At 43.1% G+C, this 16,934-nt stretch overlaps 1 protein-coding gene and 1 pseudogene across 1 annotated transcript; both read right to left on the reverse strand.

The window, feature by feature from the left end:
• Nucleotides 1–4,392: 4,392 nt before the first annotated feature.
• LOC125622038 (olfactory receptor 10C1-like) lies at nt 4,393–5,308 on the reverse strand (annotated as a pseudogene).
• Nucleotides 5,309–14,659: 9,351 nt separating this feature from the next.
• LOC125622037 (olfactory receptor 10C1-like) lies at nt 14,660–15,595 on the reverse strand. Its single transcript, XM_048819597.1, has one exon. It carries the CDS (start codon nt 15,593–15,595, stop codon nt 14,660–14,662), a length of 936 nt encoding a protein of 311 aa, XP_048675554.1.
• Nucleotides 15,596–16,934: the final 1,339 nt, after the last annotated feature.

Raw genomic sequence — 16,934 nt, forward strand, 5'->3', positions numbered from 1 at the left:
CTCTATAAATATATCAGAGGGATAAATACCGGAGAGGGAGAGGAATTATCTAAGCTTAGTACCAATGTGGACACAAGAACAAATGGCTATAAACTGGCCATCGGGAAGTTTAGACTTGAAATTAGATGAAGGTTTCTAACCATAAGAGGAATGAAGTTCTGGAATAGCCTTCCAAGGGAAGCAGTGGGGGTAAAAGACGTATCTGGCTTCAAGATTAAACTCGATAAGTTTATGGAGGAGATGGTATGATGGGATAACATGATTCTGGCAATTAATTGATCTTTAACTATTCATGGTAAATAGGCCCAATGGCCTGTGATGGGATGTTAGATGGGGTGGGATCTGAGTTACTACAGAGCATTCTTTCCTGGGTATCTGGCTGGTGAATCTTGCCCATATGCTCAGGGTTCAGCTGATCACCATATTTGGGGTCAGGAAGGAATTTTCCTCCAGGACAGATTGGAAGAGTCCCTGGGCGCTTTTTGTCTTCCTCTGTATCATGGGGCACGGGTCACTTGCTGGAGGATTCCCTGCACCTCAAAGTCTTTAAACCATGATTTGAGGACTTCAATAGCTCAGACATAGGTGAGAGGTTTATTGCAGGAGTTGGTGGGTGAGATTCAGTGGTCTGCGTTCTGCAGGAGGTCAGACTAGAAGTGTGAGCAACAAGGGTGATGTCGTGGTGGAAGTCTGCTATAGACCACCGGACCAAGGGGATGAGGTGTACGAGGCTTTCTTCCGGCAATTCATAGAAGTTACTAGATCACAGGCCCTGGTTCTCATAGGAGACTTCAATAACCCTGATATCTGCTGGGAGAGCAATACAGCGGTGCACAGACAATCCAGGAAGTTTTTGGAAAGTGTAGGGGACAATTTCCTGGTGCAAGTGCTGGAGGAACCAACTAGGGGCAGAGCTCTTCTTGACCTGCTGCTCACAAACCGGGAAGAATTAGAAGGGGAAGCTAAAGTGGATGGGAACCTGGGAGGCAGTGACCATGAGATGGTCGAGTTCAGGATCCTGACACAAGGAAGAAAGGAAAGCAGCAGAATACGGACCCTGGACTTCAGAAAAGCAGACTTTGACTCCCTCAGGGAACTGATGGGCAGGATCCCCTGGGAGAATAACATGAGGGGGAAAGGAGTCCAGGAGAGCTGGCTGTGTTTTAAAGAATCCTTATTGAGGTTACAGGGACAAACCGTCCCGATGTGTAGAAAGAATAGTAAATATGGCAGGCGACCAGCTTGGCTTCACAGTGAAATCCTTGCTGATCTTAAACATAAAAAAGAAGCTTACAAGAAGTGGAAGACAAATGACCAGGGAGGAGTATAAAAATATTGCTCGGGCATGCAGGAGTGAAATCAGGAAGGCCAAATCACACTTGGAGTTGCAGCTAGCAAGAGATGTTGAGAGTAACAAGAAGGGTTTCTTCAGGGATGTTAGCAACAAGAAGAAAGTCAAGGAAAGTGTGGGCCCCTTACGGAATGAGGGAGGCTACCTAGTGACAGAGGATGTGGAAAAAGCTAATGTACTCAATGCTTTTTTTGCCTCTGTCTTCACAAACAAGGTCAGCTCCCAGACTACTGCACTGGGCAGCACAGCATGGGGAGAAGGTGACCAGCCCAGCTCCAGCTGAGCATCTTGTGTCGGATTATCTGCTGCTGCCAGTGCAGGTTCGGTGGGGCCCACTGGTGTTGGGGTTGCAAGTACTGGATTCAGTGATGGCAATGGGTCTGGTGCAAGTGACCATTCCCACCCTCTTGGCTAGCTTCACATGATTGGCCATGTCTTCCCCCAACAGCATGGGGATGGGATAATCATCATAGACTGCAAAAGTCCACATTCCTGACCAGCCCTTGTACTGGACCAGCAACTTCGATGTAGGCAAGTCAAAAGAGTTTGTCTTGAAGGGTTGAATCATCACTTGGACCTCTGGGTCAACTAAACTGGGGTCCACTAAGGCAGCATTGATAGCCGACACTTGTGCTCCCATGTCCCTCCACGCTGTAACCTTCTTCCCGCCCACACTCACAATTTCCTTCTGCTCTGAGGGTATCTGCGAGGCATCTGGGCCTGAGGACCATTGGTGGGACCCCAATGCAATGAACTGTAATCTGTTGGAGTTCTTAGGGCAGTTGGCCTTTACGTGCCCCGGCTCATTATATTTAAAACATCGGCCAGCTGACTGGTCACTGGGGTGAGGTGGGTTGCTGGAGAATGGTGTGGTGAGACAATAAGGTGTCTGGGGTTTTTCTAGGGGTGGAGCTGGAGCTTTGGGTTGCCCCAGGTAGTAGGATGTGGTCTCCGGGTGTCCCTTCTGGTATCCACTCAAACTGTGACCAGGGTTGTTTCTCTCTCCTCCCTCCACCCGTTTTGTTCCGGTTTGCCCTGCCTCTCTGGCATTCTGGGACTGCTTGTATTGATCAGCATAACAAGCAAGACTTCCTGCTGAGTTCATTTTCTTATCCCATAAACACTGTTTTATATCATCCTTGGACATATTCAGGAATTGCTCCTGTATCATCAAATCCCGCATTCCTCCACAGCTAGTGATATCCTGTCCTTTGAGCCATTTATGAAAACAGATCTATCGTCTGGTTTACCTAAGCCACATTACTTAGTCCAGGCCCTCTCTTAAGGGCTCTAAATTTTACTCTGTAAGTTTCAGGTGTAACTTGAAATTGTCTTAAACCCAAATCCTTACATTTACCATAATCAGAAGCCTCACTTATAGGCATCTTATTGAATATGTCTAGAGCTCTTCCAGTCAATTTTGCTACCAATGTGGTCATCTTGTGAGCGTTAGGAATTTTATGGAGTGAGCACAGTCTCTCAAAGGTGAGAAAATATTCAGTAATATCACTGGATTCATCATACTGTGGACATAGTCACTCCCATTTGTGGATTGTTGGGGAAGGATTCTTAGAGTTATCTGGTATATTCTGCTGAGCCCTTGCCTTCTCTATCTCCAGTGCATGCTTCCTCTCTTTTTCTCTCTCCTCCATTTCTTTTCCTTTTGCCTCCATTTCTTTTGCTTTTGCCTCCATAGTTCTCCTGTGGGCAGCTTCTTCTGCCTCCACCCTGCCTTTTTTTTGGCCATTTCTGCCTCCCTGGCAGCTTTTTGTGCTTCCACCCTGGCTTTTTCTTTGGCCGCTTGTGCATCAATCTCCATCTGTCTGAGTTCTGCCCGTCTTTCATGTTCCTTCTGTCTTTCCTCAGCTTCCAATCTGGCTAATTCCAGTTTCTGTTAGATATTGCTTTTTGTCATCTTAACCACTCTGTTTTTAACCTAGCTATTCCCAAGAGTTAAAAAAAACCTGGCTTGTAAAATTCAAATCATGGTTTAAAAACTTAAAGTTACAGAGAATTCACCATTTACACTAGTTTAAGCTTGCAAGTGACCCATGCCGCATGATGAGGAAGGCAAAAAAAGGGGCTGGGTCACTCCAAAAAGTAATTTTCCCTCTGTTGAGGTCCTCCCTTCCCTGAGGGAGGGTCCCTTTGGGCAGTTGTGTTGGGAAGCCTTTAGACTTCCCTCTGCTCTGCACTGCTGGAGCTATGGGCTGCAGGTCTGCACACCTCCAGCTCTGTGATTCAAATGAATTAATTCCCTGTTTTTTAATGCCTCCATCAGATGGAGCATTTGCTGCATTGGGGGGGCGGGGGTGTGGGGAGTGGAGGAGACTACTGGCTCAGCCCAAAATAATCCCTTAACCCCTTCTTGCCCAGTGTGGGGTTTCTACACCACAGTTATGATTTTATTTTATATGTAACCATTGGTTTCCAATGCTTCTGCCTACTATCATTTGAATATCTGTGTTTTATTTAATAAACTTACATTTGATTTCACTATAAGCAACCCTAGATTGCCCTGGTAAGCATCACAGCAACAATGCAAATTTACTCTTAGACCTCTGATGTCCCATAAAGGTTTCTCTACCCAACACACATTTCTATCATCAGCTTTTGGGAGAAAAAGGTCATATGCGAAATTTAAACTAGTTCTGATTAAAATAAGGGAGACTTTTTTCATAAAATCCAGGTATCCTTGAATTACAGAATTAGAGCTGCTCAAACAATGGGAAGGGGAGAGATGACATATCAAAGTTTTCCTTTCTTTTTCTTTATTTTAATAGAATTATTTGTTTTTAAGACCAGAAGGGGATTTAAAAGGAATAAATTAATTAATATTTCCTCATTTGTTTTGTCAACATTCAAAATATTAATGAAAAATTTACTGGAAATACAATACTTCAGAACAGGTTGACCAGTTCGGTAAAGGGAAATTCTTTGTAGAGCTCAAATGCCATTTGGTCTCTTCAGAGCTGTAAAGTCCCATTAGAGTTTAGACAGCCCACGGATGACAAACCTGATGAAGGAAAATAATCTCTGTCTTAACTGAATATCTTCATGCCTGTTTTCCATAAGGCGTCTTTCACCTCCTTGTTCCTGAGGCTGTAGATAATGGGGTTCAATATCAGAGTCACCACTGAGTAGAACAGACAGAGTAACTTGTTCACATCTGGAGAGAAACTGGACTTAGGGTGCTTATACATAATAAAGGCCATTCCGTAGAACAACATCACCATGATGAGGTGTGAGGAGCAAGTGGAGAAGGCTCTGAGCCTGCCTTTGGCAGACCTAATTTTAAGGATGGTTGAGATGATACAGGTGTAGGACACCAGGAGCAGCAACAATGGCAGAGTGAGGATGACAGCAGCACCCACAATGATCTGGATCTCAATCCAGTAGGTGGCCCGCACACCAGCTTCAGCAGCGGCTGAATCTCACACAAGAAGTGGTCGATAACATTGGATCCACAAAAAGGAAGTGTGAATATAAAGATTGTGTGCTCCAGGGTCACCAGAGTGCCACGGATCCATGAGCCACCAGACAGCTGGATGCAAACCCTCTTATTCATGATGGCCATGTAGTGCAGTGGGTTGCATATGGCACAGTAGCAGTCATAGGCCTTAGCAGCTATGAGGAAGCACTCTGTTCCACCAAAGAATAGAAAGAAATACAACAACCAGCAAAGGAGATGGTTTTGTCTTCTGAGAGGAGATTGGCCAGCATCTTGGGCAGAGTGACCGAGGTGTAGCAGATCTCCAGGAAGGACAAGTTCCTGAGAAAGAAATACATGGGGATGTGAAGGGCCGGATCAATACTTATGGCAACAATTACGAGGATGTTGCCCATAACTGTAATGATGTATATGCATAGAAACACCACAAACAGAATGATATTCCCATCTGCGTGGTTAGAGAAGCAAAGTATGACAAACTCAGTCACAGAGGTCTTATTTCTCATTTTCTCGGTCAACATAGCTCATCTTGAGAAATAAAAAGAAAAACTACATATTAGTTTGGTACTAGTTATCTATTTATCTATTAATCTATGTTCTTTCACCTAACTCTCCATGGAACCATCCCTCTGCCTGTCTGATATGAATCAGGACTGACATCATTTTGGACCAATATCTTATCACAACACAGTAAATCCAGAATAACTTTGCTGAAGTCAACGGTTTCCATTCTTCTCTCAGTATCCCTGGCTTTATATTGGTGTATGTTAATAAACTCAGTGGAAATGCACCTGTTCTATACTAGCATCAGAGGAAAAATACTTGAATCAGTGATGTTATAATTATATGAAACAGAGGTACAACTAGAATCAGGTTCAATGGAGTTACACTGGAGTAAGTAATTTCAAAATATGCACTCAAGTCTCTTGGAGCATGTATGTTAAAATAATATGTCACCGTTTTTTTTATTCTCAACAGGAATGTGGCACAACCTGGGAAGCTACGCCAATATACTTCAACTGAGCATATGGACTGGTTTATCATAATTTCACTACATGGCAATTCCAACTCTTGATATGAAAAGCATGTGTGGGGGTTATGCTATTCACTGTGCTACTCTATAGCAGATAGATAGATAGATAGATAGATAGATAGATAGATAGATATACACATACTCTAATGGCCTGTTTCTCCTCTCTTCTGCACTAAGCTGATAACAGTCCATTGACTTCAGTGCCAGTAATCCTGATCTCATTTACTTTGTCCCCTCTTTCTTCATCCCTCCACCTCTGTTTGTGCCCCATTTCATCTACCCATTAACCTTCCTAAACATATCCTAAAACTTTACTAATCCTGTTCATTTCACCAATTCTACTCTTACTTCAGAAAGTAAGGGTGCTCACGCTGAGTCAGACCAATGGTCCATCTAGCCCAGTATCTTGTATTCTAACAGTGGACGGTGCAATATGATTCAGAAGGGGTGAACAAGTAGAGAGCCTTTAATGAGTGATCCATCCCCTCTCATCCAGTCCTGGCTTCTAATAGTTAGAAACTTAGGGACACCCAGAGCATGGGGTTGTGTCCTTGGCTTTCTTCAAAAATAGAATCATAGAATCATAGAATCATAGAATATAAGGGTTGGAAGGGACCCCAGAAGGTCATCTAGTCCAACCCCCTGCTCGAAGCAGGACCAATTCCCAGTTAAATCATCCCATCCAGGGCTTTGTCAAGCCTGACCTTAAAAACCTCTAAGGAAGGAGATTCTACCACCTCCCTAGGTAACGCATTCCAGTGTTTCACCACCCTCTTAGTGAAAAAGTTTTTCCTAATATCCAATCTAAACCTCCCCCACTGCAGCTTGAGACCATTACTCCTCGTTCTGTCATCTGATACCATTGAGAACAGTCTAGAGCCATCCTCTTTGGAACCCCCTTTCAGGTAGTTGAAAGCAGCTATCAAATCCCCCCTCATTCTTCTCTTCTGCAGGCTAAACAATCCCAGCTCCCTCAGCCTCTCCTCATAACTCATGTGTTCCAGACCCCTAATCATTTTTGTTGCCCTTCGCTGGACTCTCTCCAATTTATCCACATCCTTCTTGAAGTGTGGGGCCCAAAACTGGACACAGTACTCCAGATGAGGCCTCACCAATGTCGAATAGAGGGGAACGATCACGTCCCTCGATCTGCTCGCTATGCCCCTACTTATGCATCCCAAAATGCCATTGGCCTTCTTGGCAACAAGGGCACACTGCTGACTCATATCCAGCTTCTCGTCCACTGTCACCCCTAGGTCCTTTTCCGCAGAACTGCTGCCTAGCCATTCGGTCCCTAGTCTGTAGCTGTGCATTGGGTTCTTCCGTCCTAAGTGCAGGATCCTGCACTTATCCTTATTGAACCTCATCAGATTTCTTTTGGCCCAATCCTCCAATTTGTCTAGGTCTTTCTGTATCCTATCCCTCCCCTCCAGCGTATCTACCACTCCTCCCAGTTTAGTATCATCCGCAAATTTGCTGAGAGTGCAATCCACACCATCCTCCAGATCATTTATGAAGATATTGAACAAAACCGGCCCCAGGACCGACCCTTGGGGCACTCCACTTGATACCGGCTGCCAACTAGACATGGAGCCATTGATAACTACCCGTTGAGCCCGACAATCTAGCCAGCTTTCTACCCACCTTATAGTGCATTCATCCAGCCCATACTTCCTTAACTTGCTGACAAGAATACTGTGGGAGACCGTGTCAAAAGCTTTGCTAAAGTCAAGAAACAATACATCCACTGCTTTCCCTTCATCCACAGAACCAGTAATCTCATCATAGAAGGCGATTAGATTAGTCAGGCATGACCTTCCCTTGGTGAATCCATGCTGGCTGTTCCTGATCACTTTCCTCTCATACAAGTGCTTCAGGATTGATTCTTTGAGGACCTGCTCCATGATTTTTCCAGGGACTGAAGTGAGGCTGACTGGCCTGTAGTTCCCAGGATCCTCCTTCTTCCCTTTTTTAAAGATTGGCACTACATTAGCCTTTTTCCAGTCATCCGGGACTTCCCCGGTTCGCCACGAGTTTTCAAAGATAATGGCCAATGGCTCTGCAATACCTATTGATGAACGTATCCTCCATGAATTTATCTAATTCTTTTTTTAACCCAGTTATACTTTTGGTCTTCACAACATCCCTGGCAATGAGTTCTGCACGATAGCTGTGTACATATGAAAAAATAATTCCTTATGCTTGTCTTAAACCTGCTACCTATTAATTCCATTGAGTTATCCCTGGTTTGTGTGTTATGCAAAGGAATAAATAAGATTTCCCTTTTCATTTTCTCCACACCATTCATGATTTTATAGAAGTCTAACATTTCCTCCCTTAGTTGTCCCTTTTCTATGCTTAATTACAGTACGATAAATTAAGAGTAGCTTCACTGGAGCTAAATGAGTTGCAGTAACATTACATTATGGTAAGGAAGATGAGAACACATGTCTCTCCCTGTAAACCATCTAGATCATGACTGTAAAAAGTATTGTCCTCTTGAATGTGTATATATAAGGGAATCCATTTTTACTGAGTGCAATTTTAAATTTTGTTTTATTTTAGTTATATTTGAGACCTGCTTCTCACCAAAATTGCACCCTGAGTCTTCACCAAAAGTCCAATAATGAATTATTACTGAATAAATATTTTGATAGTCGTCTAAGTCTCTTTATCAAATTACAGTTATTTAGAGCATGGTTCTCCGCTCTCTTATCCCTATGAAACTCACAGCAATTAATGCAATTACGCCAGTAAAAAACAGGAGGAAAGCTGAGGTAGCTAAACGTCTACCCTATGAGATCATCTTCTGCTGTACACAGTCATTTCATTGAAGTCCACATGGTTCCATCCGTGTAAACTCAATGAAGTGAGATCAGAGTTGAGGAATTAATTTCCTTTTTCATATTATTAACTACATTTGCTCAAAAAGCAGAATTTATGTCCCACGGTAAATACTAAGATTTCAAAATTTCATTTAATCACAAACCAGGATGAAAAGGCAAAAATCTCTGATTTTATTTTACAAAATTATATGTTCCAAAAATATTGTGTTGGAATCTTATGAATACATGATGAAATGTTTCATTTCTATCATCTAACAATATTTCATTTTGGTACATTTTAATAATATCTTCCCATGCAATCATTTTGAATTGAATAGAATAGCCAAAATTTTCTGATAATGTCCTATCCAAATTTAGACAGAATCAATATGTTGCAATGTAAAAGGTTTTGATTTAATCAAATCAGAATTTTCTGGTGGAAAACTGTTAGAATCATAGAATCATAGAATATCAGGGTTGGAAGGGACCCCAGAAGGTCATCTAGTCCAACCCCCTGCTCAAAGCAGGACCAATTCCCAGTTAAATCATCCCAGCCAGGGCTTTGTCAAGCCTGACCTTAAAAACCTCTAAGGAAGGAGATTCTACCACCTCCCTAGGTAACGCATTCCAGTGTTTCACCACCCTCCTAGTGAAAAAGTTTTTCCTAATATCCAATCTAAACCTCCCCCACTGCAACTTGAGACCATTACTCCTCGTTCTGTCATCTGCTACCACTGAGAACAGTCTAGAGCCATCCTCTTTGGAACCCCCTTTCAGGTAGTTGAAAGCAGCTATCAAATCCCCCCTCATTCTTCTCTTCTGCAGGCTAAACAATCCCAGCTCCCTCAGCCTCTCCTCATAACTCATGTGTTCCAGTCCCCTAATCATTTTTGTTGCCCTTCGCTGGACTCTCTCCAATTTATCCACATCCTTCTTGAAGTGTGGGACCCAAAACTGGACACAGTACTCCAGATGAGGCCTCACCAATGTCGAATAGAGGGGGACGATCACGTCCCTCGATCTGCTCGCTATGCCCCTACTTATACATCCCAAAATGCCATTGGCCTTCTTGGCAACAAGGGCACACTGCTGACTCATATCCAGCTTCTCGTCCACTGTCACCCCTAGGTCCTTTTCCGCAGAACTGCTGCCTAGCCATTCGGTCCCTAGTCTGTAGCTGTGCATTGGGTTCTTCCGTCCTAAGTGCAGGACCCTGCACTTATCCTTATTGAACCTCATCAGATTTCTTTTGGCCCAATCCTCCAATTTGTCTAGGTCTTTCTGTATCCTATCCCTCCCCTCCAGCGTATCTACCACTCCTCCCAGTTTAGTATCATCCGCAAATTTGCTGAGAGTGCAATCCACACCATCCTCCAGATCATTTATGAAGATATTGAACAAAACCGGCCCCAGGACCGACCCTTGGGGTACTCCACTTGATACCGGCTGCCAACTAGATATGGAGCCATTGATCACTACCCGTTGAGCCCGACAATCTAGCCAGCTTTCTACCCACCTTGTAGTGCATTCATCCAGCCCATACTTCCTTAACTTGCTGACAAGAATACTGTGGGAGACCGTGTCAAAAGCTTTGCTAAAGTCAAGAAACAATACATCCACTGCTTTCCCTTCATCCACAGAACCAGTAATCTCATCATAAAAGGCGATTAGATTAGTCAGGCATGACCTTCCCTTGGTGAATCCATACTGGCTGTTCCTGATCACTTTCCTCTCATGCAAGTGCTTCAGGATTGATTCTTTGAGGACCTGCTCCATGATTTTTCCAGGGACTGAGGTGAGGCTGACTGGCCTGTAGTTCCCAGGATCCTCCTTCTTCCCTTTTTTAAAGATTGGCACTACATTAGCCTTTTTCCAGTCATCCAGGACTTCCCCGGTTCGCCACGAGTTTTCAAAGATAATGGCCAATGGCTCTGCAATCACAGCCGCCAGTTCCTTCAGCACTCTCGGATGCAACTCGTCCGGTCCCATGGACTTGTGCACGTCCAGCTTTTCTAAATAGTCCCTAACCACCTCTATCTCCACAGAGGGCTGGCCATCTCTTCCCCATTTTGTGATGCCCAGCGTAGCAGTCTGGGAGCTGACCTTGTTAGTGAAAACAGAGGCAAAAAAAGCATTGAGTACATTAGCTTTTTCCACATCCTCTGTCACTAGTTTGCCTCCCTCATTCAGTAAGGGGCCCACACATTCCTTGGCTTTCTTCTTGTTGCCAACATACCTGAAGAAACCCTTCTTGTTACTCTTGACATCTCTGGCTAGCTGCAGCTCCAGGTGCGATTTGGCCCTCCTGATAACATTCCTACATGCCCGAGCAATATTTTTATACTCTTCCCTGGTCATATGTCCAACCTTCCACTTCTTTTAAGCTTCTTTTTTATGTTTAAGATCCGCTAAGATTTCACCATTAAGCCAAGCTGGTCGCCTGCCATATTTACTATTCTTTCGACTCATCGGGATGGTTTGTCCCTGTAGCCTCAACAGGGATTCCTTGAAATACAGCCAGCTCTCCTGGACTCCTTTCCCCTTCAAGTTAGTCCCCCAGGGGATCCTGGCCATCCGTTCCCTGAGGGAGTCGAAGTCTGCTTTCCTGAAGTCCAGGGTCCGTATCCTGCTGCTTACCTTTCTTCCCTGTGTCAGGATCCTGAACTCAACCAACTCATGGTCACTGCCTCCCAGATTCCCATCCACTTTTGCTTCCCCGACTAATTCTACCCAGTTTGTGAGCAGCAGGTCAAGAAAAGCTAGTTGGCTCCTCTAGCACTTGCGCCAGGAAATTGTCCCCTACGCTTTCCAAAAACTTCCTGGATTGTCTATGCACCGCTGTATTGCTCTCCCAGCAGATATCAGGAAAATTAAAGTCACCCATGAGAATCAGGGCATGCGATCCAGTAGCTTCCGTGAGCTGCCGGAAGAAAGCCTCATCTACCTCATCCCCCTGGTCCGGTGGTCTATAGCAGACTCCCACCACTACATCACTCTTGTTGCACACACTTCTAAACTTAATCCAGAGACACTCAGGTTTTTCTGCAGTTTCGTACCGGAGCTCTGAGCAGTCATACTGCTCCCTTACATACAGTGCTACTCCCCCACCTTTTCTGCCCTGCCTGTCCTTCCTGAACAGTTTATAACCATCCATGACAGTACTCCAATCATGTGAGTTATCCCACCAAGTCTCTGTTATTCCGATCACGTCATAGTTCTTTGACATCACCAGGACCTCCAGTTCTCCCTGCTTGTTTCCAAGGCTTTGTGCATTTGTATATAAGCACTTGAGATAACCTGTTGATCGCCCCTCATTCCCAGTATGAGGCAGGAGCCCTCCCCTCACAGACATTCCTGCCTGTGCTTCCTCCCGGTATCCCGCTTTCCCACTTACCTCAGGGCTTTGGTCTCCTTCCCCAATGTTCTGTTGGAATATTTTCCACAATGTTCCAATGTTCTGTTGGAATATTTTCCACCAGCTCTACTATTACCTGTGTCATAAATATAAAGGGAAGGGTAAACACCTTTAAATCCCTCCTGGCCAGAGGAAAAACCCTTTCACCTGTAAAGGGTTAAGAAGCTAAGATAACCTCGCTGGCACCTGACCAAAATGACCAATGAGGAGATGTCAAGGTTCCTTCCCCACTCTGAACTCTAGGGTACAGATGTGGGGACCTGCATGAAAACTTCCTAAGCTTATTTTTACCAGCTTAGGTTAAAACTTCCCCAAAGTACAAACTATTTTACCCTTTGCCCTTGGACTTCCACTGCCACCACCAAACTTTATCTGGGTTCCTGAAAAAAACGTAGTTTGGAAACGTCTTTCCCCACAAAATCCTCCCAACCCTTGCACCCCACTTCCTGGGGAAGGTTTAGTAAAAATCCTCACCAATTTGCATAGGCGACCACTGGCCCAAACCCTTGGATCTTAAAACAATGAAAAAGCATTCAGTTTTCTTACAAGAAGACTTTTAATAGAAATAAAAAAGAATATCTCTGTAAAATCAGGATGGTAAATACCTTACAGGGTAATTAGATTCAAAACATAGAGAATCCCTCTAGGCAAAACCTTAAGTTACAAAAAAGACACACAGACAGGAATATTCATTCTATTTAGCACAGCTATTTTCTCAGCCATTTAAAGAAATCGTAATCTAACACATACCTAGCTAGATTACTTACTAAATTCTAAGACTCCATTCCTGTCCTGTCTCCGGCAAAAACATCACACAGACAGACCCAGACCCTTTGTTTTTCTCCCTCCTCCCAGCCTTTGAAAATATCTTGTCTCCTCATTGGTCATTTTGGTCAGGTTCCAGCGAGGTTACCTTTAGCTTCTTAACCCTTTACAGGTGAGAGGATTTTTCCTCTGGCCAGGAGGGATTTTAAAGGTGTTTACCCTTCCCTTTATATTTATGACAGGAGACAAGATACTTTCAAAGCTGGAGAGGGGCGAAACAAAGGTTTCTCTCTGTCTGTGTGATGCTTGTGCAGGGACCAGAGCAGGAATGCATGTCAGAACTCCTGTAAAAAGTCAGTAAGCAATCTAGTTAGATATGCGTTAGATTCTGTTTTGTTTAATTGGCTGAGAAAATAAGTTGTGCTGAATGGAATGTAGATTCCTGTTTTTGTGTCTTTTTGTAATTTAAGGTTTAGCCTACAGGGATTCTCTATGTTTTGAATCTGATTACCCTGTAAGATATTTACCATCCTGATTTTACAGAGGTGATTCTTTTACTTTTTCTTCAATTAAAATTCTTCTTTGAAGAACCAGATTGCTTTTTCCTTGTTCTTAAGATCCAAGGGTTTGGGTCTGTGTTCACCTATGCAAATTGGTGAGGATTTTTATCGAGCCTTCCCCAGGAAAGGGGGTGTAGGACTTGGGGGGATTTTGAGGGGAAAGACGTTTCCAAGTGAGCTTTTTCCCTGTTATATTTGTTGGACGCTTGGTGGTGGCAGCAATAAAGTCCAGGGACAAAAGGTAAAATAGTTTGTACCTTGGGGAAGTTTTAACCTAAGCTGGTAAAAATAAGCTTGGGGGGGAGGGTTTCGTGCAGGTCCCCACATCTGTACCCTAGAGTTCAGAGTGGGGAAGGAACCTTGACAACCTGCAATACAGTCACTTGTGATTTTGCACTAGTTTAATATCTGTGCTTGAAACTTTAAAACAGAGCGCATTTCAGCTCAAGAAATAATAGGAATTTAAGGAGACTTATCTAGATTCAGCACATTTAGAAGAATCCAAAGGAAATATAGTCAAAACAAGAAATTTCTTACCTCCTCCATAGCCCACATTCATCTCCTTTCTGTCATCAACAACATATTCAGTATCAGAAGGAATGGGAAAATTCAACAGCTTCTTTAGAAACCCTGGGGACCTGGTCTTTGATTCACCTCAAATGCCCCATTATATGAAGCCATATCATAGCTATTCATGCAGGTAGGGAATAATAGTTCACATTCTTTTTGAGATATCTGAAATTCCTTTGAAAGTATATTTTGACATTAATTGCAAAGTGCTAAAAATTTGAAATACTTCTACTGAAGGTGAAAAAATAATAGCAAAACGTTTTCAAGCTCCTCCAATATATGCTTTTCTCTTTGACTTTAGGGAAGATAAATCTTTGAGGATTTAGAAAATTTCAGTCACATCTAATTTAAATACGGGAGATTTTCCTGCAAAATATAGATATACTGGAATTAGAACAGGTCAAAAAATGTGAAGAGGAAGCAGTGTAATTTTCTTTTCTTTTCTAAATAGTCACAGATTTTTAGACCAGAAGGGGGTTGAAAAAAAAACCTCGTTTCTTTTGCTGAAATTAATAATTTTAATTACAAAAATTAATTGAAATACAAACTTCAAAAAATTTCTCCAGCACTACATTTGATTAGATAAATTTCTTTATAATGCTGAAATGTTTCTTGGTTTCTTCCATGCTGTAAAGTTTCTTGAGAGGTGAGATATTCCCCAGGGGATAATCCAGTTGAAGGGAAATTGTCTATTTTTCTGGATGAAATATCTTCATCCCTGTTTTCCTCAAAGCACCTTTCATCTCCTTGTTCCTGAGGCTGTAGATAATGGGGTTCAAGATTGGAGTCACCACTGAGTAGAACAGAGAGAGTAACTTGTTCACATCTGGAGAGAAGCTGGACTTGGGGCGTACGTACATGATAAGGGCTGTCCCATAGAACATTGTCACCACAATGAGGTGTGAAGAGCAGGTGGAGAAGGCTCTGCGCCTGCCTTCAGTGGACCTAATTTTAAGGATGGTGGAGATGATACAGATGTAGGACACCAGGATCAGCATGAAAGGCATCATGAGGACGAAGGCAGCACCCAAAATTATCAGGATCTCGATCCAAGAGGTGTCCCCGCACACCAGCTTCAACACTGGCTGGATCTCACAAAAGAAGTGATTGATTACATTGGATCCACAAAAAGGAAGTGTGAAGACAAAAGTTGTGTGCCCCATGGCTGCCAAGGTGCCACAGATATATGAGCCACCTGTCAGCTGGATGCAAACCCTCTTATTCATGATGGCAGTGTAATGTAGTGGGTTGCATATAGCACTGTAGCGATCATATGCCATAGAAGCAAGCAGGAAGCATTCAGTAACACCGAAGAATAGAAAGAAATACATCTGTATAGCACAGCTGGCAAAGGGCATGGTTTTACTCTCTGAGACCAGGTTGGCCAGTATCTTGGGTAGAGTGACTGATGTGTAACAGATCTCCAGGAAAGACAAGGTCCTGAGGAAGAAATACATAGGGATGTGAAGAACAGGATCCACACTTATGATGATAATGATGATGATGTTGCCCAGCACTGTGATGATGTAGATACATAGAAATACCAAGAATAAAACAGGATTCATGTCTGGATGATCAGAGAAGCCCAGTATGACAAACTCAGTCATAGAGGTGTTTTTTCTCATTTTCTTCTTCAGTATAATTCAACTTGAGACTTGAAAAGAAAAACTACATATTAGTTTGGTACTTTAAATCAAGTCAAACTGACATCTAATCTAATTGATCTATCTATCATGACTTTTCCCCTATCTCTCTACACATACATTCCTCTGTCTAATATGAATCAGGACCAACACTATTTTGTTCCAATTCTCCTGTCACAACACTGTCAATCCAGAGTAACTTCAATAAGGCTGATGGTTCACATTCTCCTCTCAGTCACAACAGCTTTACATTGGTGCATGTTCCTAACCTCAGTGTAAATGCACCTTTTTACTAGCATCAAAGGAAAGAAACTTTGACTGATAAAATTGTACTTGTGTAAACCACGAGTGTGATCTGAAATGCCTTCAATGGATTTACTCTGGTGGAACTAACATCAAAATCTGCTTCCAAGTCTTTTAGAACATGTATGTTAAAATAACATATGACCCCTTAGCATATTTTCTCCTGGCATGTGGCACAATCAGGGAAGCTAGGTCAATATACATCAGCTGAGAACACAGACTTTGTTTATCATAATTTCACTGCATGATTATGTTATACACTGTGCTAGAGAGATGGCTTGCTTCTCATCTCCTTTTCATGAGGTTGGCAACAGTCCATTGACTTCAGTGCCCTTAATCCTGATCTCATTCACTTTGTTCCTTCATCGTTCATGCCTGCACCTCTGTTTGTGCTTCTCTTTATCTACCCATGAACCTTTCCCTGTTTCGTACATTCTAAACCTTTTGCAATCCCTTTCTTTTCCACCAATTGTCCTTTTACTGACACTACGACTAAAATTAGGAGTAGCTTCACTGGACCCAAGTGGGTTGCACAAATGTTACAGTATGGTAAGGAAGATTAGGGTCCATGTTTCGCTGTATGGATACATCTATACTGCACAGTACTTATGGAGGCATACAGGGTATGACTGAAAGTGAGAACAGGCGTTCGCATGGCACTGTTGTAGCCGGCATTGCAAGCCGGCAAGTGCCAGATGGGCTAAAGATTCGTATGTCCCTTCATGCTTCAACCACCATTCCAGATAACATGCGTTCATGCTGATGAGGGGTTCTGCTCAATAACGATCCAAAGGGATCCAGGGATGAGAACAAAAATATTGCTCGGGCATGCAGGAGTGAAATCAGGAAGGCCAAATCACACCTGGAGTTGCAGCTAGCAAGAGATGTTAAGAGTAAAAAGAAGGGTTTCTTCAGGGATGTTAGCAACAAGAAGAAAGTCAAGGAAAGTGTGAGCCCCTAACTGAATGAGGGAGGCAACCTCATGACAGAGGATGTGGAAAGAGCTAATGTACTCAAT

The sequence above is a fragment of the Caretta caretta genome, chromosome 13 (assembly GCF_965140235.1).
Source record: "Caretta caretta isolate rCarCar2 chromosome 13, rCarCar1.hap1, whole genome shotgun sequence".
NCBI classification, from domain to species: Eukaryota; Metazoa; Chordata; order Testudines; family Cheloniidae; genus Caretta; species Caretta caretta.